Below are 25819 nucleotides of genomic sequence, written 5' to 3' on the forward strand. Positions count from 1 at the left end.
ATGAACGGGAATCTTTCCACTGACATGCTGGGCTTTGCATCAGCCCCTGCCAGGCAGGCATGGAGGAGGGAGCAAAGCAGACCCTGCAGTCCCCCATACATGGGATGCCTCCTGGAGCCAGCGAGAGCTGTGTGCATGCAGCACTGGGCGCTGGGAGTGTTCCTGGCAGAGTTGCTGTGCTGAATCCTTGCAGCTGAGATGGGATGGAGGGAGAGGGAAATAAAGGTCCAGCACATTTGCGTTTAGATAAGAAACCAAAATATTGTTATGAGTCATTCATTACTGCTCTATAACTATGCGCGTTTGCATGCAAATAACTGTAATGACATAAACGGTTATAAAATAAGTCTCTTACCATATGAACTCGGTAGAGAATGCTAATTCCCAGAGTCATGAATGGCTTAGAGAAATCAATCACCTTCTCCCGCTCTGCAGTAATCGTCAGGCCAGCCACTGCCAAGTCGGCTTTCTAAACAGACAGGAAGGCAGAGATTGTCAGCAGCCCTGCCCCAGAGGCCAGGTGCCCAGGCGTGCAGAGAAATGCATCCCGGCTCAGAGAATCCCCAGCTCCAAATATTCTCCCCTCCAAAGGCACCAAACCCCACGGCCACAGAAAACCCTTCTATTTAATGAGACATGGGAGAAATCCTGGCTTTACTGGGAGCTGTGCCATGGACTTCAGGATGCCACCCCCAGAGGTGGCACAAAACCCAGCACCAAGGCAGATGTCACCTGGTGTGACCATGCAGTCAGCTGCTGCCCAGGAGCACAACTGAGCGCTTAGCTGGTCTCACCCAGCCTTAACCCCCCTCCGCCTGGCTGCTTTCTGCTTCTTCCTAGTGAGGTTCCCTATCCCCAGCCTCTCTGGAGCTCCTGCTATCCATCTGCAAAATGGGCACTGTCATCCTCTGTTTCGTGGTCAGAATCCCAGTTAGGATCCCGCCGTGCTAGGTGCTGTACAAACACAGACAAAGCAGAGCCAGGCCCTGTCCCAAAGAACTTACAATCCAAAATGAACACCTACAGCACCTGCTTCTCAGAGGGAAATAAGGGAAACCATCCCTACTGGCAAGGTGCTTTGAAGAGGATGCCAGAAACCCATGAGACCTGCCCTTCCCACACCGCACAGGATTGCTGCAGCTCAGGAACTCGCTGCTTAGGCAGGATCTTTGGAGACGGGCCCTAAGCATCACTGCTATACCGCCAACCCCAAGAATTCACACTTACGAATCGAGTCATTTTTTTTTTGTGTGTTTTTTGCAAATATCTAGTTGGTCTAATAAAAAACATCACTTCTGCCACGAGTTCTGATTCCAGTTATGAATCGGTCACTGAGAAATCACAAGACCAGCTTCAAAATGAGAAGCTCAAGGAAACACAGAGAGTTTCAACAACTGCCACTTTTCTTTCCTTTTTTGAGTTTTTTGGGGGCACAGGTGCCACAGGCCACAGTCTCTGGCACTTCTTCTCAAATGCGAGGGCTAGGGTTTTGATACTAATGGAAGCTGATTTTGCTGTAATCGCCTGACTCCAAGAACCGAGGAACCATTAGAAACCGCCTCGGCAGTCAGAAAATGAAATCGATGACAAGCCAACAGTGGAAATGGCTGCAAGCAAAATGCTGAAAGCAAACAGAACAGCCCCTGCTAGAGAGCTGCAGGATTTGCACCTTCGCAGCACCTCGCGGAGACCCCTTGCCCTTGAGCTAAAGAGATAACTCCACCAGGTGATAACAGTAGTAAGACTCCTATTCTTTTGTGGCCTCAGCCACCACCCAAAACGCACACCTCCACAAATGGTGGCATCCAGCAAATTAGATTAAAATAAACTAATAAATAACTCTTCTTCCATTTTTATAATTTAGTATCACACATAAAGGAGCTTCACGTTAAATAACATATTTATTATTAGACCTTCCTTTAATGGCTTTAACTGCTGTTTGTCAAATGAGGTTTGCACGGCTCTCTTACATATGTATTGCTTCCTCTCTCCTACGTGTATACTTATGTTATTTTCAGAGTAAGCAGTGACAATTGTGCAAGGGGGGGAAGAAAACCAGCTTGTACTTTCCACCGCTGATTTCCACCAGGGCCACACAACAGCCAGTACACTATCATGACTTGAAGAGCCAATAAAATATGCAGCTTATCTCTCCGGATCCATGCCCTACTTGTAAATGCACCGTGAGATGGCAAATTCGCATGTGCATCTCTCTCTGCATGCTGCCTGAACCTGCTGCTGTTGCAGGATTTTCTTAAGAATAACTGGATTAATCATCTTCTGGCAGAGGCTCTCAGAAATCTTTCCCCATTTAAAGTCATGCAGCGAAAGGGCTGTAAAATGTAGGACCTGCTGCAAGAGCAAAAACAAAGTGTCGGTTTATTGGAGCTCTATTTTATTACCTGCAGGAAGGGGGGAAAAAGGGCTAGCAGAGCAGCAAAAATTGGCCCAACGGTAAGTAAGGTGCACGGGTCAAGGAGAAAGTGGTATTTCACATTCTGGGCAGGAGAGATTTATTGGAGAAAGCGGAGCCGGATTCTGTACGTGTTAGGATGCAGCGATAGGTGATTCTTAAAGAAGCTGAGACTGGAATTAGAAGCCAGGGGAAATTCCTATCTATCCAGCAATCTACCTATGGTGGTTTAAAAAGCATCTATGACCACAGTCTGGCAGGGTGGTTGGACATGGGAGTAACCACCCCCCAAGTGCTGAACACCCCGGCGTATAACTATTAGATTTGACCAATCTAAGCGCCATGGTATTGAAGGGATTCTGCGATTAGGGAAAGCCCCAGACGAGCTATACTTGACTTGCCTACACTTCGAGGGATTTGCTGAGATAGCAATACCGGGGAGAGCTGTACCTGAAAAGCTCCCTAATGAAGATGCAGCTTTTACGACAAGAGAGTTCTTGCGTGGTATAGCTTAAAGCAAATCATACTGGAATGAAGATACACTGGCAAAGGAACAGCAAATCCTGCATTATTGGCAAGTGGTTGGACTGGAAAACTCTCAGGGGTCCTTCCCATCCTATGGTAAGCAGGTGATCACTGAAGAGACCACCTCTCAGATGCCAATAGAGCTAGTCCTCTGTCTTCAGGTCTGTCTTCACATTTCCTTTTCTATCTGCCTAGCTTCTGTGCACCCAGCCCTTTCTCTTGCCCCCAGTGCAGTGCTTTTTCCCTGTTTCAGCTCGGCTGCGAGCCATTCGGATCCTAGGCATGGATACGCTCCTCAGTCAAGTGCATTGGCTGATGCAAGCTCTTGCCAAGCCCAGCTAGAGCCAGCACCAAGGATTCGGGGACACGTTTGCAAACTCAGTGTGCAGATGACTGAACATGGAACAGTAGCATGCTTTTCAAGGACAGGGTGAGGCTGGGGGGTCCTTGGGGAGAGGGGAAGGAGGGGGTCTGAAGAGAGCACACGGAGGCACCACTCAGCCAGCAAGCTGGTTCCTCTATCTGAATCCAGGGGCAGTGCCTTTGAGGAGGAGGAGGAGGAGGAGGAGGAGGAGTGCTGTTATGCCACCTAGATCCCCCCTGCCCATATCCTAGGAGCAAGCCCTGGGTGGGAGCTATTAGGCAGAAGATAGTGGGAGTCGTGGGAACTGAAAGTCAGCCTGAGTTCAGCAGCTAACTAGGCGAGGAAAGCAGGAGCCTTGGCACAGAGTCGGGGCTTGGCCCAGAGGTCAGGCGTGGGGAAGGTCACTCCCCGGAGCAGCCCCCCGAGGGGAGAGGAACTACACCAGCGCGGCAGCAGTCAGGAGCAAACCTGGAAGACTTTGTTCCAAGGTTACCGAGCCTCAGTGTCACTGAAAATCCGACTTACAGCACTGTATCCTGAGAAGGCTTAGGTAAATTTCAAGAAACTCTGCCTGAGACTACAGATAGGAGAGACTATTATTTTTAAATATCCGGCTTTTGCGATGAAGAAAGAAAACCCATGCCTGCGCTGACAGCCGCTACAAAGCCATTACATATGTCCTTTCTTCTGCATTTAAGCCCTGAGCATGCCAACTCCTAGGGTTTTTTTTATTTCTCCTGGCCCAGGATGGATTTTAACTCAGTTGAAAGCTACCTGCTCACCACAGCCTGGAGGAGCAGCACTGAATCTAGGGGTCAGATGCATTACTCAGGTGGTTTAAAGGTCTGATATCCAAGGACCAGTGTCAAGGGGAAAGAAAGCAGCCGGGTTTAGTCGGAGGAGGGTACATGCCATGCTGCCATTGTGGGAACCTGCTAAGAAACAAGTCCCACCTGCTCCCTCTCTCTCAGCACGCATTGCTTGCCAAAAAATGCTGCCAGGTCATTGTGCTGAGGGACGCAGTCATGATCTGTGCCACGGGCACGCTCCTGAGAGCGGTGCTGGGTATGACAGGTGGCCACCCACTCCTTCAGCCAGTGTCAGGGGAGCTCTTGCTTTCCTCTCGAGACTTCAGTATTGTCCTACTGGCATCTACTCCAGCAGGCAGGCGTGACAGCAACCTCCTGCCGATGCCTGATCTGGTGCAAATCCATCCCCCCTTCTTCCTTGTTAAGCCAAACCTCAGTGCAGCACCGAACCTCGGCCTTCATGTCTTTATGATGCATATCTGGAGCTCGCTCTCTGTCTCTCGAAACAGTGGGAAGTCATGAAAGTTAAGAGCTGGGTTCTGACGGCCATAAAGTGGATCTGCGAGCCACACGTGTTCATAGCCTCTGCCTGAATGCCACTGCCTCGTGCTTGCGACTTTTGCTTCAAAATGGCCAGGAGAGACGGGCCTTTCCCACCGTGGCTCGCTGAGGTTGCATCTCTTAGTAACTATGGGAGCTTTGCCAATGCAAATGCTCAGCACCCATTCCTCACTCAAGCCCAGGTAGAAGGCATCACTGAGGTTTCATCATGCCAGATCTGGGGAAGGTGCATCACTTCCTCGCTGCTTTTGAAACCTGTCCGAGTTCAAGCATTGGGAGGAAGGGAACAGGGTAGAGCCAGACACTACTACGTGCCTCTTATTCTTCCAATGGTGTGCCGCGTTCGCACAATCAAGGCGAACACTAAATAAACTAAAAATAAAAAGCCAAGCGCATTATGGGAGCACAGCCTGATGCTTCTAGAGCAGACAACAGCTTAAATGAGAACAAAACTCTAGTTGGATCTGAGGAGCCCCGGGTGCATGGACGTCTGCAATGAAATGTATGACCTGCCACGGCTAGCGCTGCTGCTAAGCGTGGCTGCTGCCGGCGCTCTGAGTGCCCATGCTGGAATATGCCGATGCTGCAGCTGAGCACGAAATTAACTGTTGAGCCTGTGTCTGGGTGCTGAGAAGGAGGCACAATTGAACAGATTTAAGAAGTAAAAGGCGGGGATTTTCCATCTGGAGAGCAAAGCTGCCTCCTCCAGTGCCAGCCTGACTGCAGATGCCGGCAGAGCTCGTCCTGATGCCAAGGGTGATGAGTGGTGAGTGATGTCAAGCGGCGGCTTGATGAGGAGGGTCCCCGTAGGAGTAATCCCCATGGCTCTCGGCACCGTCTGGGAGGTGATCCCTGCCCTGGCCCCTCAGTGGCTTCCCGCTCAGCCATCAAAACTAAACAGGGAGAAGTCCAGACACTTAGCAGCTCTGAGCAAACTCTTGTGTGAATTCAGCGCTGGCAAAACAAGCCCTGAAAGCAGGCCTTGCAACAAGGCTGGGGGTCCCAAAAGATAACAGGTGTGGCTACAAGCGACACCCCCAAACTCACGTCCCATTTCTATAACACAAGCTTTTTGCCCAGCAGGCTGCATGGGCAGTGCCTGGGCTGTCCGTGGGCTGGACCCAGCCAGTGGTCCTAATCCGGCACCCAGGGTGGGTGTTGCAAGGAGCAGCCTGGCCCTGACCTAGCCATGCAGGGAAGGGGGCTTGGCTCAGCCCCAGCTCAGGATGATGGGGCAGAGCCCATCCTATGGGACAAAGAAGGTGTGACCTGGCCCCAAACCAGCTGCATGGGTGGGGGGAAGGAGGGGGAGGGTGTGTGGCTCAGCACTAATCTGACCATATGGGGGCAAGGGGACATGGCCTAGCTCTGACCCGCTGAGCAAAGCTTGGGAATTTGGCAGCGGGGTAGGGTGGCAGTATTAGCAAGCCAACATCTAGTGTCCCACAAAACACCTGATTTGGTTTCCCAACACTGCCCAGTCCCAGCTGCTTCTGCTGGCTCCTGTTCTTCCTTCAACTCTCCGGGGAGGCATCTTGGCAGAAGCAGCTGATAGGTATCATCTGTGGGCACTCCTGCCTCGGCCCTACTGCTCTGCTGAGACCCCGGGAGCCCCCGAACACCTTCGTCCCCCTAAGGTTGCTTTGCAACTGGCAGGAAAAACCAGGAGCTGGACATTCATCCATGGGGACCAGGAGTATGACCCACCAGAGCCATTTTACATGGAGACCCCTTGGCACCAGCAATCGCTTCCAAGGTGGGCTGAATCCTAACTGCTGACTACACAGGAAAACATGCCACATCCCTCCAAGCATCTGCTAAGTCCTTCACCTGAAACAAGGCACCCAAGTTCTCCCAACTCCTGCTGACATCAATGGGAGCTGATAGTGCTTCAGACCTTCAAGGAGGTGGTCGGGACCTTGCAAAGTCAGGCCTTTAAACAGCAGCTAGACTAGCAAGCAATGAGACGTCCCAGAAGTTTTAATCTTTCTTGAAGAAAGACTGATGCTAATGTAGCCCTGGCCACAATTATGCATGCAGAACAACAGAGTGGGAGCAGAGCAAGGGGAGTTCTGGAGAACAAAATGCCCAGTAATAAGAAATGCCTCTGCTGGAAAAAGACGGCTGCAAATGGTCTGCGTTATCCTGCCAAATGCTTGCTGCTCTTGTATCAACAGGCAACACTCTTCTGGCCTTCCTCTCTCTCTCTTTGCCCCACCATCCTCCATCTCATCTCCTTCTTTGGCTTGAACATCAGTCAGATCTGCCAGTACAACCGCATACAGCTCTTCTCCCCCAGCACACCCACCAAACTACTTCTCTAGCTGAAACTCTGCACCAACAGCCCGCTTCACTGCAAACTGAAATGAAAAGCTGCTACCAAGTGCAGGTCAGGGCTTAGGCTGCATGACCCCCTTCCCCAGCCTTTAAATAGCTTCTTTCCCAGCTCGCTCCCCTTTGCACTCACATTTCCCTCCTCCCCGCCTTTTAAGCAAAATTTGTGCTGGCCAAAGGTTAGACCTGGAAGATTAAAGCCACCCAGCTTGCCACAGAACAGGCAGCTGCCAAACGCCAAGCCCCTGAGAAGCAGAACGAACCTTTATCTAGAAAGCACACTCTCGAACACTGCAGCTCACAACAGGAGGGAGGGAAATTGCTTTTGTAGCTGTCCCTCTTCCATGCAAGGCATTTTAATGTACTTCATGCAAGAAGGTGGGGAACCGCATTAGGTCAGAGCACCCTGCAACCCTGTGCTCTCATGTGCCACCCTCTCCCCTAGACGAGCCTTCCTGCAGGAGCCAGCCAGTGTCCCCATGCAAGTCACTCTAGTACGTGCATTCTCCAGTCTTGTTCACACCATGGTACCGTGCAATGGCCCAACCAGGATCAGGGCTCCACTGGAACGGGTTCTGTGCAACCCCGCTGGGAGACAGATGCTATTCGTAACAGCTAACCCTAAAGAATCCAAAGAGCTGTTATTTCACCCATTACTGGACATTTTAGAGAGATGACTGAAGTGATACCTACAGACTACTATCAGTTGACAGAGAGCAGCCGTTGACAGCCTGATTGGGTGTGCAAGTACTCTGCACAGGAACTTGTTTGTCTTATTGTTACCTGCCCCAACCCAACCCAACCACTCCATTAACTCGTTGCATCTTCTTGTTAGCCTATTGTATGTGCTACTCCATGTCTCTACAGCCTCTGATGCACCAGTGCTCTTGCTCTTGACTGGGACCTTTTGGGATTCGCGTACTACAGTACAAAAAAGAAGAACCTGATGAATGCTAGGGGATGGTAGCTATAGCTATGCTGCAGCATAGTTCCCTACTGACTGGGTTGCACAGTAAAAAAATCTCCTAGCTCCATAGCTTAGCCTTGCACTTTGGGAAGACAAGGACTGCAAGACAGGTGGTTTTGGCAGCTGTTGGGAAAGACTCTCTCTAAACCATCTCTGCTCCTTAGAGCTGTAGCAGTGAAAGAGTTAATCACTGAAGTTTCATCACAAGTTGATGCCCAGACACTATGAAGACACATTGAGCATAGCCAGAAACTCACGGCCAAAGGCAGCAAAGACAGTTGTATCAGAATAAAGAAGAAGCTGTCGCATTGCCTTGAAAATACATTTAGTGGCTTGTATCAAGCTAATGAATACATTCCAGCTTGAGGATGAGCAAGCAAGAGAAAACCATGAGGGACTCAAAGTGAGAGACTATATTGTAAAGGGAAAAAGTGAGACATAATTCTTTCAGCCCATCCCTATTGTCCCTGAAGGCTGCGGCACCAAATAAGATGAAACGTGGAAGATTTGCTGTTCTTTCACGTTTCCTTGTTACAGTTAGTGCTTGTCCAAGGCACCAGTCAAACTGATGGAGTCTGAAACTTTCTATCTAGCCCCATGGCAGGTTTGGCAGGGAGAGGGGTCACAACGCTATCCGCTGAGGGGCTCCACTCCTGAACCCACCTCCAGGGAGGAGAGAGGAGCTTGGCCTTCCCACCTCATTCGCTGCTCGATTCACAAAGGGCCCAATTAACATTGTGATTTCAGCCAAGACTTGGCCTGAGCTTTCCAAATCTGTTTCCCCCTGAAGCCAAAGTCCCATTAGCTGGTAACAACGTTGGGTGTCTACTGACCCAAACCAGCTGCTGACCTAGAAGTGAAGGAATCTATAGCCCTTTCACTCATCCCCAGGGCCATCCACTCCTGGCGTGCGTTCGCTCTTAATTAGCTCTGCGTGCAGGTCGATAAGATATGCACTTGTGTATTTGGGTCAACAACAAATTTGTATTTATATAGCATCTCTTTTCAATCATATTATATAGCACAATTAGCTGTAATAGAATTTCCAGCACTTAAGAATAAATCAATGGCTGGTTAATTTAGAAGCAATAAAATAAAATACGGTTTTTTTCCCCCCCAACAACCCGTAGTCACTTTATGGGGAATCAGTGCCCCAGGATGGGTTATCAAGACCAAAACTGTGACAGGATAATAATACAGGCCTAGATAATTCTATGTCCTTTCTAGTTATGCGGACAAAGAGCATGGTAATCACATTTCATGTCTTTGACTATTAACTGATCAGGGTCAGAAAGGAATCACCCTTTAACAATAGCATAGCATTGCCTAAGCAATCCAGTGCATTGCCTTCTGCTGCAGCTCTATGTGCTAGCCATGGCTGTAGGGTGGCAAGCCAATTTGATGGATAAAGCAGAGACCAGTGAAGAGATAGCCCTGGGGTTTACGGTGGACAATAAACTGAATATGAGCCAGCAATGGGCCCTTGTTGCCAAGAAAGCTATCAGGATACTGGGCTGCATTAGCAGGAGCGGTGCCAACAGATCAAGAGAAGTGATTGTTCCCCTCTATTCAGCTCTGGTGAGGCTGCAATGGATTCAAGTTATAAGAGGGGAAGTATAGGTTAGATATTAGGAAAAACTTTCTTACTAGGAGGAAAGTAAAGCACTAGAGCAGGTTCCCCAGAGAGGTGGTGGACTCTCCATCCTTGGAGCACCTCACCCCTTGTTCCCCTACCTCCAATTCCAGAATCCTTCTGTGGCAGGGCAGGAGGCATCATCATCAGAGGGCAGTCTCATATCTGCGGCCCACTCTCAGTTCAATAAAAGGATTGTAAGGCTCTGCTACACCACTCAAACCCTTTATCCAGCGTGCAGGGACCCCAGGGGTCTGATATTTGCGCTCTATGTTCTTACTACTATTTATTTACAGGTGCTGAAGCCCCCCTCTTCACCTACCAGACCAGCAAAGATACTCCTTCAGTGGCATCACTGCATGGCTAGTGATGAAGTGGATGCAAAAGCATTTGCAGGAGTAGGGCTTTGTTTTTTGAGTGCCCCAGAAAGTTTGCAGATGTTGGTATAGGGATCAGGCCAGTGAGAAGCAGCTGTCATACAAAGCAGGGAGTTTTGCAATTGTATTCACCGTGCAGAAGTGCATGTTTTATTTAAAAGGGACAGAAAAAAACCAAACAAACCAAAAACTACCCAGTTGCATGCACATAAATGACTGAAGTCTAATTCAGTAAGAAACCTAAGCTTGGGTGCTTCCCTGAATATTAACGAGATGCAAACCCTGGCACTTCGGAGAAATGAGCCTCAGTTTTGCTAAGCAGCTCTTCCAACACTTCTTCTGAACAGAGATTAAGTGCTGGGCTGGGATACTTCAGCTCTTTTGGAAGTGAGTGGTACTCAAGTAGCAGGCAACGGTGGCTGTCTCCAGATTAGAGACATCACTGTAGCGGTCCCAGCAAACTCTTTAAAGCAGGCACAATTTAGACAGGAGCAATGAGCTTCAAGCCAGAATCTCTGGGTGAACAGCTAGAGCCTTTGTAATGCCAAAAAGGAGACTAGACAATAATTAATTATATCTTGTGCATGTTTAGTTTTTTCTACCCCTCATTCTCAACGTGCTTTCCAAAGCAGGTCAGAATCATTATCTCCATTTAGTAGAGGAAGAAACTGAGGCACAGAGACAGAGAGCGACTTGCCCAGCATCGTCAGCAGGCCAAAAGCAAAACTAGGAACAGAATTTAGCTCTTCAGAGTCCCAGCACAGTGCTTCATATAGGCTGCAGCCCCTGCCCTGCACCGGTTGCTCAGAAAGGTCCTCCTTGTCTTTAAACATTTATGAAAGTGTGTCTGCAGAGAGGCGGGTCTCAGGGCTGGGCTGGTTGGTGGCAGCAAACCCCAGATTATTCGTGAGACATTCTTATTATTGGTTTCTCATGAACAGTATTATATTATAGGGAACAATCCTGCCCTGCCTGGGAGGGGGGAGGTGACAGGGTCTGATCCAAAGCGCACTGTAGCCATCTGAAAGTCTCTTGTCAACTCCAATGGCTTTGGAGCAGGCCTACGACGAACATGCCACATGAGTTTTTTTGTCTTCCCCAGTTTTTACCTGGGTCTTTCTCAGTTCTCTCCAACACTGTCTTGCTCAAACAGGAGCAAACACCTTCTGAACAAGGTTAAGCAAGGTATGAAACCCCTATTTCTCCATGGAGATGAGGTTAAAACACTTATCTCCACAAAAAAAATAAGATTAAAAAAATCAGCAGCTACCATTTATACTGGCAAGGTTAGTAGGCCAAAAATTTGATGGCTTGTTTCTTCTCTTTGTTTGCAGAGATCACACGCTGCTTTGTGTGCATTCCTCTTCTCTACCCCAAGACATAATGCAGATTGGTTTTTATGTGCAGTCCCACATGTATAAAAACTATGCCAACAGCCCAGAGCATTTGCAAACAAACTGAAAGAAAAAGTAATAAAGAGGGGGCCAGGACCTCGGCTGGTGTCAGTAGGCAGAGCCCCATGGGGAGAACATGAAGCCCAAGAGACAGGGTGCTGGCCTGGGATGTGGGAGTCTCCAGTTCAATTCCTTCCTCTGCCATAAACATCCCATGTGACCTTGAACAAGTTTCTCCAAGCCTCAAGGTAATGGTATTTCCCTACCATTGGGAAAATAATATGTTGAGGATTATGAGGTGCTTAGATGCTATAGTGATGTGGATGTGTAAGAATTATAGGTAGATTAACTTTAATGCTGATTCACACCTGCTGAGGCGCTGCAATCTGGTTCTCTCATACACCCCTATAATAACAAGGAAGTACACAAACCGAACAGCAAACAAATATTGGTTGCAATAACATCTATCTTCATAATTTGCCCTTGCGTAGCTCATTTCAATAAGGACCCTAAAGCTGTTTTACAAACCACATTTAAGCCTCAGGATCCCTCAGAAAGCATTATTTTCCCATTTGTCTCAAAGGCACGTTGAAGAATGGAGATGTGACATGGCCTGCCTAAGCTCACACATACAGCAAGTCTCTGGCTAACCTAGAAACTGAACAATTCCCCCTGTTTCCCCCACGATTTCCATTTGGGGAGTTGTCCTTTTCCAAACAACTCTCCACAAGTGTCAGGTCGCAGACCCCTGTGGCAGCCACCTTGCCAGACCCAGGGCTAGAAACCAAGAGCCCGAACTCCTGCTCTGTTACCAACATTGTCCCTGGGTGCGCCTACGCAAGATGCTACTGCACAGTAGCAATGACCTACTGTGCAGTAGCCTTGGCAGGCACTAACTGTGATGTGATGCAACTGTGCAGTAGTAATGAGCTACTGCGCAGTAGCTCGTTGCTACTGAGCAGTAGCATCTGAAATGCAGGGATGCTACTGTGCAGTAACACCGGTTACTGCACAATCATGTAGTATTTGGGTAGGCAAGTACTAAATGACTGCGCAGTCACCACTGCATAGTCTGCTGCTCATGTAGAAGCAGCCACAGTGAACTAAACATGTGCTTAGAAATCTGGAAATACTTTCAGTGCAGCTTTTCACATCAGATTCGTATACACCAAGTAAAAACAACAGGCCCTGTCATGTTAGAAACGCTTACAGGTATCGGGGGTCTTTAGTGTTGAGTTACTGCACTGCGATCAAGGTTAAAAACCACTGATGTCTCACTTACCCGGGCAATCAGCTCCCCCACCATGCCAGTCCAGGTGCCGTTAGCCTCGGGCACACCATACACCCCATCCCCAACGAGGTGGATCTTGTAGTTGAAGTGGAGGATCTCTGCCAGCTCCTTCAGCATGTCCACACAAAAGCCTTCATAGCGATCATTTCCCTCCAGCTCCTGGTGGTTCCACTTCAGCATTAAGTAAGGGTTTTCCTGCATCGAAACTGGGCAGCTGTCATTCCCATCTTAACCGTGGAAGCCCAACAGCACTGAATACAGCATGACTCGGAGAGCAGGGGACACGAGGGTGGTTTACCGGGGAGTAAATGACAAGGGCAATGGCCAGATTTTAGACCTGCTCCATTCCCCGTGGAGAAGGGAGGTACAAGGGGGACTGAAAGTCTACTTTGGACACCGACTGGGGATTTCACTTGCGATTACAAAATCCCAAGGGAGCGGAAAGCTAATGTATGCAGTTCCACACCAGCAATCCTTGGACAAAATCTATAGACATGACTGATCTAACCTGACATAAGGAGTAGTTTGGAGGGCCAGCCATCCTGAACTGGAAAAATGGTCTATTCCAATGGTTTTTAAGAACAGGTTAGAGAAACAGGTGACTAGGATGGTTTAGAGAATGATGATTCTGCCTCGAGTAGGAGTTTGGAGCAGATGACCTCCCGAGGTCCCTGCCAACCCTGCTTTTTTATGATTTCTGAACCTGGCATAACTTAGAGCAGCCTTGAGGCTGTTCTAATTGTTAGTGAGGGCATCAACTTGGCTGCCATCTGCCCTGGACTGAGGGTGGGCAGAAGGGTAACAAAAAAGTCACCTCCACTCTAATCTGTGCCTCATGTAGAGCATAACTCAGCTGGCCCCAAAGGACTGACTCCAGGGGTGTGCAAGTGAAAAGGGACACTGGCAAAAACAAAGTGGCATGGTGGAGACGATTCTCAGGGCCTACGCTATACCTATTCTCAGGGTCTAGGAAGGGAGGTGGGCAGCACAGGGGCTTTATGGGGTGAGGACCCTGGTACCTGCACATGCACAATTCCAGGTCATGACAACTGTCTCCATCTTATTCATGTTCAGTAATTTTATGGATTGAAGGGACAACCATCCCTCCCCACCTACCAGCTGTATACAGAACAAGAACATCATTCAGAGATGAATTTAAAAATGCAACATATCCCCATCACAGTCCTCTCTCCCCAGCTGCTTCTGAACTCATCAAATATCATTTCCATATGAAACATCAACTTGAGTTTAATTATACTGTCATGAATTGTCCTCAGTGCTGTAATTAGAGATTTGATCGTCTGTTCTTTATGAAATCAGTGTGCAATGCTGCATGCTAGGGGCAGAGGGGGTGGAAGAAGGGAATAATATATTGGCTGACTGACACCCCTAGACACCAGGCTGAAAAGGAGCTAACGGGAGCTGTAGGTGACCCTCTCACTTACCAGGATGGTCGTGACAATGAGGGTGGTGTTGAACAGACTATCAGAGATGTTGGAAGAGAAGATTCTGTTGTCCATGGTGAGTCCTTCAGAAACATGCCAGTGACCAATCTGTAGAGGTAAACCGCAGAATAATGAAATTTACAGTGCAAATTACTGTATGCACCTGCCATATGGCTCCGGTGACTGACAACGATCAGGCCAGCCCTGGAAAAGGTATTTATTAATGCTCCATTACCTTTACAAGGTACCCCACTAACATTACGGCAGGCAGATTAATCCACTGATACACAACCTTGGCACACCCCACCGGCACTACGACACTAAAATCTGTCCCTACTCAGAATACTCTCTTCTCGCTCCCGGCATCCATACTGAGATTGTGGCCAAGGGCCTGAATTGTAAGAGGTGCAGGGACGAGTTTCTCAAGGGCAGGCCCTGTGGCATCTGGTAAACCAGCATCCTAACATGCTCCCACCACGTCACCTAAATGTGCCCATCCTTCTCAGTAGTCCTCTCTCCACCAGCAGCTTCAAAGACCTTCCAGTCTCACCAGGGCCGTGTTGCTGTGTCTGAGGGCAAAGCCATAATGGCAGGACCACCCGTACCCTATTTCAGAGCTGGCCAACCTGTGGCACAAGTGGCACAGGCAGCCTCTGCAAGTGGCATACAGCAGATCAGGGAGGGGAAAAGCAGCACGGCGGCAGATCGGGTTGGAAGCATAAAGCAAAGCAGCAGATCAGGAAGGGAGCGCAAGGCTGGGAGCAGAAAGCAGAGCAGCAGATCAGACAGGGAAGGGGAGAGGAAGGGCACTTGGGGACAACGCAAGGCTGATTTGTGGCACAGGGTTGGCCTATTTAATGAACAGAGACTACAAAGTCGCCTTTGCTTTCCAAAGAAGATGTGCTTTTACTATGGGATAACTAGCGCATGTCATCCATCCTGCTGTAAACATTTCGTGCCCGTAAGGAAGTGCCGTTCTTATCATGAGGTAGGTAGGTGAGGCCAACACGATATCCTGGTCTGACCACAGCCTATCCAGATGTAAACTCCTGCCTTGCCTTGCCCTGCATATGTGCCCATGTGAATGCACAGGCATTTTCTGCCATGAAAACCCGGCCCGGCTGCAGTGAATTTCTGGAAGCGCTGTCGTGTAGCAAGCGAGCAGGACTCCTGCTTTTACCTTTCACTTGCTGTGAAACTGGGACATGCGATTCAACCTCTCAGCTGACTCGTGTGCAGGCTTTTATTGACCTCAAAGGAGCATCAACATCCTTAAGTATAAAGTAATCAGAGCTCTTTTGGGTAAAAGCTCCTGGTAGGAAGTATTACAAATACCCCGGCCCCCAAATTATCAGCAATCAGAGCCTAGTGGCATGGTGCTGACAGTAATGCTTTCTAACCCCTACCGTGCAGCTTCACCTTAATAACATGCTCTGAAACTAAACCACTCTCCCAGCAGCACTGCACAGCTATTCATCTCCCCTACCCCTTCTACCAGCAATGCCTGGAGATTAATTAACCCCCAAAACTATAGCACTTGGGATCATCAGCCCCACCAATTCCACTCTGAGACTAATCCACCCTATCCACACATCTGGGTCATTACCTTAAAACTAATTTACCCTGTCCAATGTCATGGAACGGAGACATAGCTCCTACCTGACACTGTGACATGGAGACTAATTCCCCCCGAGTGCAGGAGAACACCACGATCCATCTGAGAGGCAACATAGCAGGCAGCAGGGTCTACTCCGCTATACCCCGGGGCTCTGGCACAGCATCTGTTTCCTGCTGCAAAGCTCCCCGTGAGGCCCCAGACCTCTGCATACCACTGGCTGAGCAGGGGGCATGTCCCTGGGCTCCCCAAAGTGAGTTGTCTCACCCAGGCAGATAGACGGTGATCCCATCCTGCCTGGATGTCTGCAAGGGACCCTTTGTTGCCACCGTACCAAAGCAAATCGGTTCCACAGTGCTCTGGTACTGACACAGGCAGCCTCAGACGCTATAGTTCAGAGGCAGGTTTATCCTTTTGCACTGCCACGGTTGTCAGGGCGGTAGGAATAAATCGATTTCTCCTTTCCTCAAAGCATAATCTTATTACAGCTGTGGAGGTGGAAGGCAGGCGATGTGAAGCCTAGGCCAGATCCTCACCCGATGTAAACTGGCACATCACCAACCAAGCTTCCCAGCTGAGGATATGGTCCCCGAGCATTCGGCGGCTCTTCTTGGCAGCCCTTTTCCTCCAGCGTAGGGGGGAGACAGCTGTCCCAGTAACTTCACGTTCGCTTCTCAGCGTGGAGGCTGGATGCAAATGCTGTCTGAAAGAGCAGCCATACTGACGAAGGCCTGGGCAGCTCGTGGAGCTGGGAACAGGGACACAAGCTCCTTCCTCCCTCTGGGCTGCAGCTCTGAATGCTGACCGACCTTAAAGCTCAAGCATCCATTAGCCTGTTTGAGACACGCTGCCTCCCCGCACTACTTCCCACATCCCTAGTGCACTGGGCAATGCAAAAGGGCTGAAGGGATGCTGAGAAGTACTAAGAACCAGGATGGCTCATTTGCAGGGAGGCAGGAGATGGAAGGAGACCCACAGGATGTCTCTGGGGCCGAGAAGGAATATTTCCTCTGAGACCACATTTACATAGTGAACTTACTGCATCCCCTTCAGACAGCTGCGCTGGCTCTGAAACCACAAGCAGTGTAGCTGTGTCTGTGTGGTGCTTCAGGCAGGATAATTAATGTGCGGGCAGGCTAACTGGCCTGTCACTCAGCTGCACTAATTACCTTACGCCAAGTATTTCACAGACGCTGCTACACCGCTTCTGACTTCGGAGGCCGAGCAGCAGGCCGGAGGGCGCTGCTGCCAGGCACGGCGAGTTTAGCACATAGGCTGTGGGCTCCACGTGCATTTCTCTTCTCATCCCTTGAGGTGGCACGTCAAGCTGGGAGAAGGAGGTGCCCTGCCACGGCGGTGCGTGGTTTGGCTGCACCTGCTCCGTGGGCGTTCTCCTTGTTCTGCAGGTAATACGGGGAAAGTTCAGCCTCCAGGGCTGTCAACCTGGCACCTTTCACAACATTAAAGCTACTCTGGTAAAAGCACTTGTCACATAAGGATCTCGGAGTACTTTGCAAACATTAACTTATCACGGCTTGCCATCCTGCTACGAGGCACCAAAGGGTTATTAGCCTGGTCTGACAAACGGGGAGACTGAGGCAAAGTGACTGATGGCAGGTCACAGCGCACGAGCTGGGAGCAGAGCCCAGGAGTCCTGACAGCTAGACTTTGTCCATCTCTATTAGAAAACTCGCTGCGATTTAACCAAAATCAATCTGGTTGCATCTATCTATGCAACCCCCTCCTATGGACGGAGACTTCAGTGGTTTTAAATTGTGCCTTGGCTTAGCTCTGCTCTCTCCCTCAAGGGTAGAGCCCACCCCAAAGCCAGGGGAGGTGCGATTTACTGCCAGGGATACAGGATCAAATCCTTTAAGTACAATTTAGATTGTCTAAAGAGAGGCTTGATCAGTGTAACCAGATAGATTATAGCTACTCTGGTCTAAGCAAGTCCTTACTAAACAACATTTCTTCTCCCTCCATTGCTTCCCTTGGGCTGCAGTCAGTCACAAGTAACATCCCTTTTTAGATCTCATAACCAGAGATTAGTGACAGATTAACTTTAATTTTAACAGCCTCACTCTTTTCAGAGTCCTCCCTCTCCTGCTGGCTCAATGAGACTAATTGCCTCCTCCTCCTCCTCCAGCATGGCAGAGGATTTGACCCTTCTTGTAAGACAGTGCTAAGGCTAAACACTTCAATGTGCCAGGGTTATTTTCCACCCATGCTGAGTGCTTCCTCCAACTCAAGACTGACCCCCTTGATGATATGATAATGGTGTTAATCGAGTCCCCACAAGGCTTGGTGTTTCTGAAGTTTAATGTGTCAGAAAATGACTAGGCTTCTCAGATCTTCCCTCCTGCAAATGCAGGTGCCAAGGTGATTTTAATCATCTCTATTTCTCTAGACAAAGCACTGTAAAACACTTCACAAGACAATCAAACAGTCTATCCAGAACTGGATAAGATCGTTGTTACGACTCTGAGTGGAGTAGCGGTCTGGAGATTTTGCGGAGGGACTGACGGCTCTCTACAAATACCTCGGGGGCAGCAAGCAGAGAGAGGAGAGCTCTTTAAGGACAATAGTGACATAAGAACAAATGGGTAAAACCAAATGGAAATTATAAAGGCACCAGAGTCTTGAGAGTCTGGAACGGACCTCCAACAAAAGTCCTGGGGTCAGGAAAACTAGCCGGTTTAAATGGAGCTTGATACCTTCATGAACAGGATTCCCCGAACTGGTTGACTGTGACAACAGGGTCTGCACGGAGGAAGGAGTTCACTTCCAGGCACATGGTCCACAGTTTTTTTCTTTGTCCAATTCTTCTGCAGACTCCTCTGATGATGTTGGACAACTCGCTCAATCTTTCTTTGCCTCGGTTTCTCATCTGTGAAACACGGCTAATGACAAATCCTGCATCTGCCCCACTGTCATCTCTTTGGGTCTTTGATGATCTTTGCTACATCGTGTGCAACCGAAATGGTAGTGGGGCTCTGCTGGGCTTCGCAGGACTCCCGAGAGCCCCAGCGCACTGCCTGAACACAGACAAAAATAAAGTCCATCCCAACACAGCAGTTGCGCCTCTAATGAGCAAGGGAGCAGCACTGCCCGCATCGTTTCTCTACCTCCTTCGGCAGACGAGGTCTCTCAAATTAGCCGTTCCACAAAGGAGTTATTGGAATTTGTGACACTTAAAGATTTCTCATCGCCGCGGAAAATTACTGCCGGCTAACATGACAGGCACGTGGCGCTTCAGTCCCACTCCTTCCCTCTGCCAGACTCCCCTGGTTCAGGAAGGACAGCGCTAACGATGGCAGGGCTTCCCAGCTCCTTCTCACACGAGGTGAGAAAACGCGGCTCAAACGAATGATTTAATGAGGTCTTTTCTGCCCAGCTTCCCACAGGTCCACCTGGGAAGAAGGGTCATCGGGAGATGACTCTGTGCCTGCCGTCTCCACTGCTGGCCCTGCATATGGATGCCTCGAAACTACCAGGCGCCCCTTTTCCCAGCGACTAAGACGGGGTTCCTATGGGCCCGGCTGCGGGAGTCTTGTCCTGCGGTCTGCCTTCCCCACTCCCAGCTCTGCTCATCCCCAGGAAAGAGAGAAAGAGAAATGCAATTACTTCGTGGTCAGCTTGCATGTACAGATCCTTGTCGAGGCTGGGAAGGGGATGGTTCTGGTAGGAGACATAATTAGGCACTCAGGAAAAGGCTCCTTATCAGCCCAAGGAGAAGGGGATTATAATCTCAGGCAACAATTTAAGAGGCAGCCGCAGAAATCTTGCCACAGGCCTGAAGCTTTTGAAGGACACGGGAAGATCGCAGGCTGCAGAGCAGCGAGACGGAGCCGATGCATGGAGGGGCTGGCACCGAACCTGCAGAGAGTCGCCGATTAAACCGGTGGGAGTCGCAGATAACCTCCGCTCTTGGATAGGCCCAGTCTGCTCCACTGCCTGCAGGTAAGCTCCAGGGCTTGTCCGTAAAGGACCTAATCCTGCGAGGCGCCGAGTACTGTCACCCTTATAACAAAGGTCCCGGGAGGCAAAGGCATTCCAGGACATTTGCACGAGTCCTTGAATCCTCACCAGGAGTTGGGGGAATGGACAGAGCTTAGGGCAAGAGCAGTGTGGGTCCCACTGGGCCCGGTTAACCATTGACATGCTAACGGGATGAGGACTGCAGACGGTCTCTGCTCTATCAGCTGGTTGCTCATTAGGATTTCATGAGCACACCAATGATGCACACCCTACCTTACTCCATGTTAAGACCTTATACCTTGTACGTGGCTAATTAAACACACCCCTGGCATGGAGGCAGTGTGTGGCGAGAGCAAATAAACACAGCAAAGTTTCCTCCTCGGTGATCCTAACCCCTGCCTTCAACTGGCCCTATTCTCCCTTCCCTTCTGAGTGATGATCACCACCACACCCCTCCCTTCAATCCTCCCCTTTTCAAACCTGCCAAATCCCAGTGCCCTCGGTTTAATGCAGATCACTCATCAAAACCCTCAGAGAGATGCTACAGCACGTTTTAAAGCAAAAACCGGAACGATAGAAAAGAAAGAAAAATTTACAAACTCAGCCCTTGTCAGATCTCCGGATCACAGGCATGTTAATGAGTTTAGGCCTTATCAGGCATCCTGTGAACGCAAAGCGACTCTCGCACGGCTGGGGAAAAATTTCCACTCGTTAAACTAAATAAGGAAACACGTTCAGCACATTACATAAATATATTAAAAATTAAACACTTAGAGCCCTGGCGCCCTTGCCCATAAGCAACGATGAGTTTGAAAATCTAAGTGTCTCTAATTTGTTTGCTGGCTGCGATCTGGATCTGCTTCAACATTCGGTGAATTTTCTATCAAAGCTGATGAGCGAGAAGCCCCTGTGGCTTCACGAGCTGGGGAGAGGGGTGGGGTGGGGTGGGGTGGGGTGGGGGAAGAGGGAGAGACAGACACAGGCAGAGAGCAAAAGCCTGTTAAGAAGGCAGGAAAGGTGCTTCAAAAAGCATTCGGCCAAAATCAGCAAATTTGACCCTGGGGAACAGCTTGAATTGAGGATACCCGTGTTTGCTCCTGCTGGGTCAGGTGGGTTTAGCTGAACGGTTTCTAATCATTTATTTCCATAACAGCAGCAGCAACACAGCAAGTTCTCCCAGGCTGGCCGGCAATGAGGGAGACCGGGGAGATAATCAATGATGCATAAGTGCTTTCCTAGGCTCGAGACTTGACCCCGGCTCTCTGCTCCCACTGCAAGTCCTTGGGAGTGGGAGGGCAGCCTCAGCATGGCTTCTGAGCCGCTGGCCAAGGGTGCAGACATCTGGAAGGCACCTGCTTCCCCATCGGGCTCCTTGGTTGTGGGGTTGCAGGTACACCGCTGAGGCTGGGGAGGAGATCTGGAACACGGGTGTTGGGAGAAGATGCGTTTCAAGGGAGCGGGATGGGATGTCCTGAGGATGAGGTGAGGCCAGAGTCTACCTGGGCAGTCTGCAATGGCCCCGTCTCACCTCAAGAACAACCTGACAGCCAGGTGGGAAGCTCAGGTAACCTTAATGGAGAGTCCAAGTGGAGGAATTGGGCTGTTACCAGAATACGTAGCAGCCATGTGTGCAACAGCCTCCATTCGATGGGCTTTTGACAGGAAAGGGCTTAAGGCCACCAAACGCTCCATCCATACGGCAGACTCACATCAGCAGGGATTCCCCCCGTCTTCCACTGGCAAGTGTAATCTGGAGTCATTTATCATCCATCTGGTGGGATGTTGATACAGCTGGACTCCAATGGGAAAACCCAGGCCGCTTATTGAGGAGCCTAAGGGGCATGTCTTGTGTTAGAAAAAAATGTTGCTTTCTCTCACTGTGAATTGCCCGTGCACAGACCGGGCAAGAACGCATGGGTTCTTCAAAGTCCCTGGTGGGATCTGTCATGAAGCCCATTCACCTCGTGCCCTGCTATGGAGTACACCCCATTTGAAAATCCAGCGGTGATGCTTAGGTGGGATGGGTTGGGGAAATCTCACACCATTTTTGCATCTTGTTGTTAAGTGACTGCCTTTGGAAACTCTCATTTGCCCTCCTGAATGTGGTCTACAGATCTGGTACTACCACTAAGGATTTGTGAGATAACAGAACCAGGAAATACTCACAAGCCCTTAGGAAAGTTTGCGGGCTATTACGGAGCAAAAATACCAAACTAAAATGCTTTTCTCCTTGCCAATCAAGCCAGACTGATCCAGCCCCAATGGAACAAAAACAAGGGCTCTTATACTGACACTTGGGATTGTACTGAAGTGTGCTGAAATATTATCATCTGCATATCAGTGCTAAGTGGACTTTGCGTGAACCACATTATCGGACCGTTTACCAGGTTTGCTCAACAAATAAAAAGCTCTTGGAAAACCATTCTGCCTCCAAATATTAAAGCTAGTCCCCTGCCAGTTGTAAAAACTTTATCATTTCTGTCATACGGGCAAGGAGCTGGAACACAAGAGCAAAGCTAGCAGGGATTTCTATGCAATCAACCCGCACCATGGAGTTTTTAGCAAAACACAGTTACAAGAAGATCTCTCTATTTTTTTTCCTGGTACATGCAACATCACATTTAAAATGTGTTAAAAAATACAGCAGTCCTGGAGTGCCTTAAAGCCATTTCTCTCCCTTGCTCCTGCATAAGGGCTGCTCTCAGGAGCGCAGATGGGCTTGAATCTGTCACTTTTCCTCGCAACAAGCAGGGTCCAGGAGACGATGCAAATGGGTGCTGATACTATGAGGGATCTTGCCGCGTGGAAAATGACATCCAGTTTCCTTGCTCATTCAGAGGGAGCTGAAGGTGGTGTCAAGGCAGAGCTGTCGCTTGACAGGTAAAAATTGGCAGGCAACATTTAAGCCAGGACTAAAACTGGTTCCCGCAGCAACAGAAAAAGACTCCCTGATGCCAAGGTCCCAGGTAAGGATGAGGCAAGATGCAACCATCTGGGAAAGGGGTTATCTCAGAGAAAAATCACTGATGAGAGATGAGCACAGGTCAAGAACCCAGCCCATGGCTCCTTCATTTATTTCATAAAACAGGTTTGCTTTCCCCTGTAAAATATCACCTTCTTGCTCATGCTTCCTTCCATCATCAGCTAACATCCAACTTGGTGTAAGAGGGCTTGACTCCAGCAGTTCCTTTACCCTGCTGGACTATAACCCCTTGTCTCTCTCCCGGCTGCCTCCACTATTACCCATCTTTTCATTCGATCTTGTCAGTATGGGAACTTTTTTTTTCTCTGGAGCTTCTGCCATAAGGATCAGGCTTCTTCTGCAATCTCTCCCTCTCATTGAAGAGACAGGACACTTAATGCAAGGGGCCAGGGATCTGGAAATCCCCGTGTCTGTCCTGAAGAGCCTAGTCAGGAAAGACATCAGGCCTGATGAAGAATGCCTTGCATTTGAAAGCTTGTCTAACTTTATCCCAACCAGTTGGTTCAATAAAAGATATCACCCACAAAAATCCTTGAGGGTGATATGATGAGGCTATAACATCACCCCAGTACGATATAATGAGGAGCCGCACTCCTGCCCCATTCATTGCCCTACCTCTTTCTGTCAAAGTTGAGATGACAGGCCTATCGGCGCGGGATCAGAACACATACGAGCGGAAAACAGCAGGTCTGAATAACTGGTTCAGCCACTAATTGACCAAGGGGGAATTTCCCGCTCTGCTGCAGAACCAGCATGTCCATAATGAGAACCGAAGAGACCTACTGAAGCACAGCACTGAAGCAGAATTGCTGGATAGCCAAAGCACAGCAATACTCACCATCGCCGCTGGGAGCATCAAACGTATCGCTCCACTAGCCCTACATCTTTCAATGCAACCAGAGTCCTTAGGAAGCCACTCGGGAAGGACTCTCACTGGCCAGTCTTGCCTTCCTAGGGGGCCATTAATAGAAGTGTGGGGTTTTATCAATCAAAAGCCAGCCTGGCGCTGCATGAGAAGAAGCAGGGACTCTTATGAGAGCACATGAAAGCAAACAGCAGTTGAGTGAGGGAAACAGCATGACGACAGCAGAGAAAACGGCAATGCAATGAGGGCTCTGGTGCCATCACAAAAGAGAGAACAAAGGGCAGACAGGTGCCAGCACCATAGCGCGAGACAACAGAGATCAAGCAGGCGCCCAGGACAAACTGCTCTGGCTTTTCTCTGCTTAAGAGCTTGTGGAGCCTGCAGGCGGCTTGGGCACGGTACAAATTTGGTGATTCGAGCCAAAACACACCCCATCCCTACAACAGCTGGAATGATAAAGGGCTTCAGGAAGAGAAGGTAGCCAAGATGCATGAGTGCTAAAGGGGTTCTGGATACTGCTGGGTCAATCCTGCCAGAAGCCTCCCTAAATGCCCTAACCAGCCTTTGCTCAGGATGAAGAGAGACTCCTTTTGCTCTGCATTTGCTTGCTTACCTAGAGCATCGCTCTAATGGGAGAGGATCTGCCTCCTGTCAGCTTGCCCCTGTATGGAAACATTTCTAAACTACGCTGTCTGGGTGCTCAGGCAGATTCAGGCACAGGCGTGGATCTGCAGCTCCTCTAAACTTCAAGGGGACTGCAGGTGCTCAGCACTTCTCAACATCAGTCTACTTTCAGTGCCCGATTCAGATTTAGAAACCAGAACACATCAGGCAGTCATGGCACCGAGAAGCAAACTAGCCCTTATAGAGTGTACTGGCAATAGCAGGGGAATTGTATCTGGGCCCTGCTGTATCGCTGACCCTGGAATCAGCAGAAAATACTATTGGAGAAGGGGATAGAGAATAAGGAAGGTAATACATTAATAGCAGGTGCGGATCAGCAAGCACTCAAGGGGAAAGAGACCAAGAGGAATGGGAGGGGAGTAAAGGGAAGGATCAGACCTGGCCAGGACTGGGAATGCCCACTGCATGGGAAACTCGGACACTGGTGATTCTTTCCTGCTGCAAATTGGACGAAAAGCCCAAATTTTGACATTTCCCCCCAAACTCAACTGCAAAACATCCTGTTTCAGTTGGGGCCCTTGAAACATTTTGTTTCCCCTTTACTGCTCCGATGCACTTAATTTAAAATGAAATATTTATACAGAGAAAATTATACATTCATGTTCAATATCATAGAAAACCTAATATTTTAATAGTCTATAAGCGTCCCAATGAACCATTTCTACGCTGTCCAGAAGATTATGAGGAATGAGAGAGGTTCCTGTGAAATGCTTCAATTCTGACAAAACTGCATTTTTCAATGAGAAACTCCTTCTATCAGCTCCAATAATAATAAATTAAACATTTCTGTATAGATTTTAACATGCACCCTGTATCCTAACTCAGCAAGCCTGGCTCTGCTCTTATTTTGGATGTGGTAAAAATCAGGAGTAAATCCCTGGATGTTAGTAGTGTAACCAGGATGAGAATCCAGTCCAGAAAATTCTGAATGGATTGACAAGAAATGGGAAATGGGTCTTTTAAATTAAGGTGATGGAGGATTTTTCTTGACAGCTGTGTGGAATCTTGTCAGAGATTAAATCGTGCCAATTTGATACCTGCCATTCTCCATAAATCATGGAAAATAACTTTTATTTTTATAAAATGCTTAATAGAAGCCTGTTGTTTCCAATGTGCAAGAGGGCCCCTTGCCCCGTTTTGCTCCCCCGTCTGCCATTTGATCTCAATGCAGGTGGAATGAGGATGGCATGGAGTCATGTCCTTCACCGATTTATGCCCACTGTGGACCTAACCCATGAAAGCTGCTACATTTAAATGAAATCTGGTATTTTAGGATACAAGAGCTTAAAGGAAGAAGCATTGCAAAGATAATTTTCTTGCGCATAGATGGTGGGGTGGTCTGTATGGATTTAATAACAAGGCATGAATTTAAATTGATTTAGGCCTTGTCTACAAGGGAACAGTGCACTCATAGACGCTAAAGTATGAATTTAAACTGACAGAGCCATTCTAGTCGGACTTCTTCTCTGGCAGAAGAGTGCCAATTTCGATTAAGCCTCCGTCATTTGGGAAGTGGCTAGACTCAAACTAAAATAATTCTGCTCTTCAGTTGAAGCAAACATGGCTGCACAGAGGTTTGAA

At 49.0% G+C, this 25819-nt stretch overlaps 1 protein-coding gene across 5 annotated transcripts in view; it reads right to left on the bottom strand.

The window, feature by feature from the left end:
- The window catches only part of GRIK4 (glutamate ionotropic receptor kainate type subunit 4), a 282987-nt gene that overhangs the window by 26616 nt on the left and 230552 nt on the right, over positions 1 to 25819 (bottom strand). For all 5 annotated transcript variants that reach the window (XM_059719504.1, XM_019487321.2, XM_006259689.4 and 2 more), the window contains 3 exons: positions 14114 to 14221; positions 12660 to 12863; positions 356 to 469 (listed from right to left, as the gene is read on the bottom strand). In XM_059719504.1, the coding sequence (XP_059575487.1) occupies positions 356 to 469; positions 12660 to 12863; positions 14114 to 14221 (426 nt within the window). The remainder of the gene's footprint in view (positions 1 to 355; positions 470 to 12659; positions 12864 to 14113; positions 14222 to 25819) is intronic.

Source organism: Alligator mississippiensis, chromosome 16 (genome assembly GCF_030867095.1).
Source record: "Alligator mississippiensis isolate rAllMis1 chromosome 16, rAllMis1, whole genome shotgun sequence".
In the NCBI taxonomy this organism is placed as follows: Eukaryota; Metazoa; Chordata; order Crocodylia; family Alligatoridae; genus Alligator; species Alligator mississippiensis.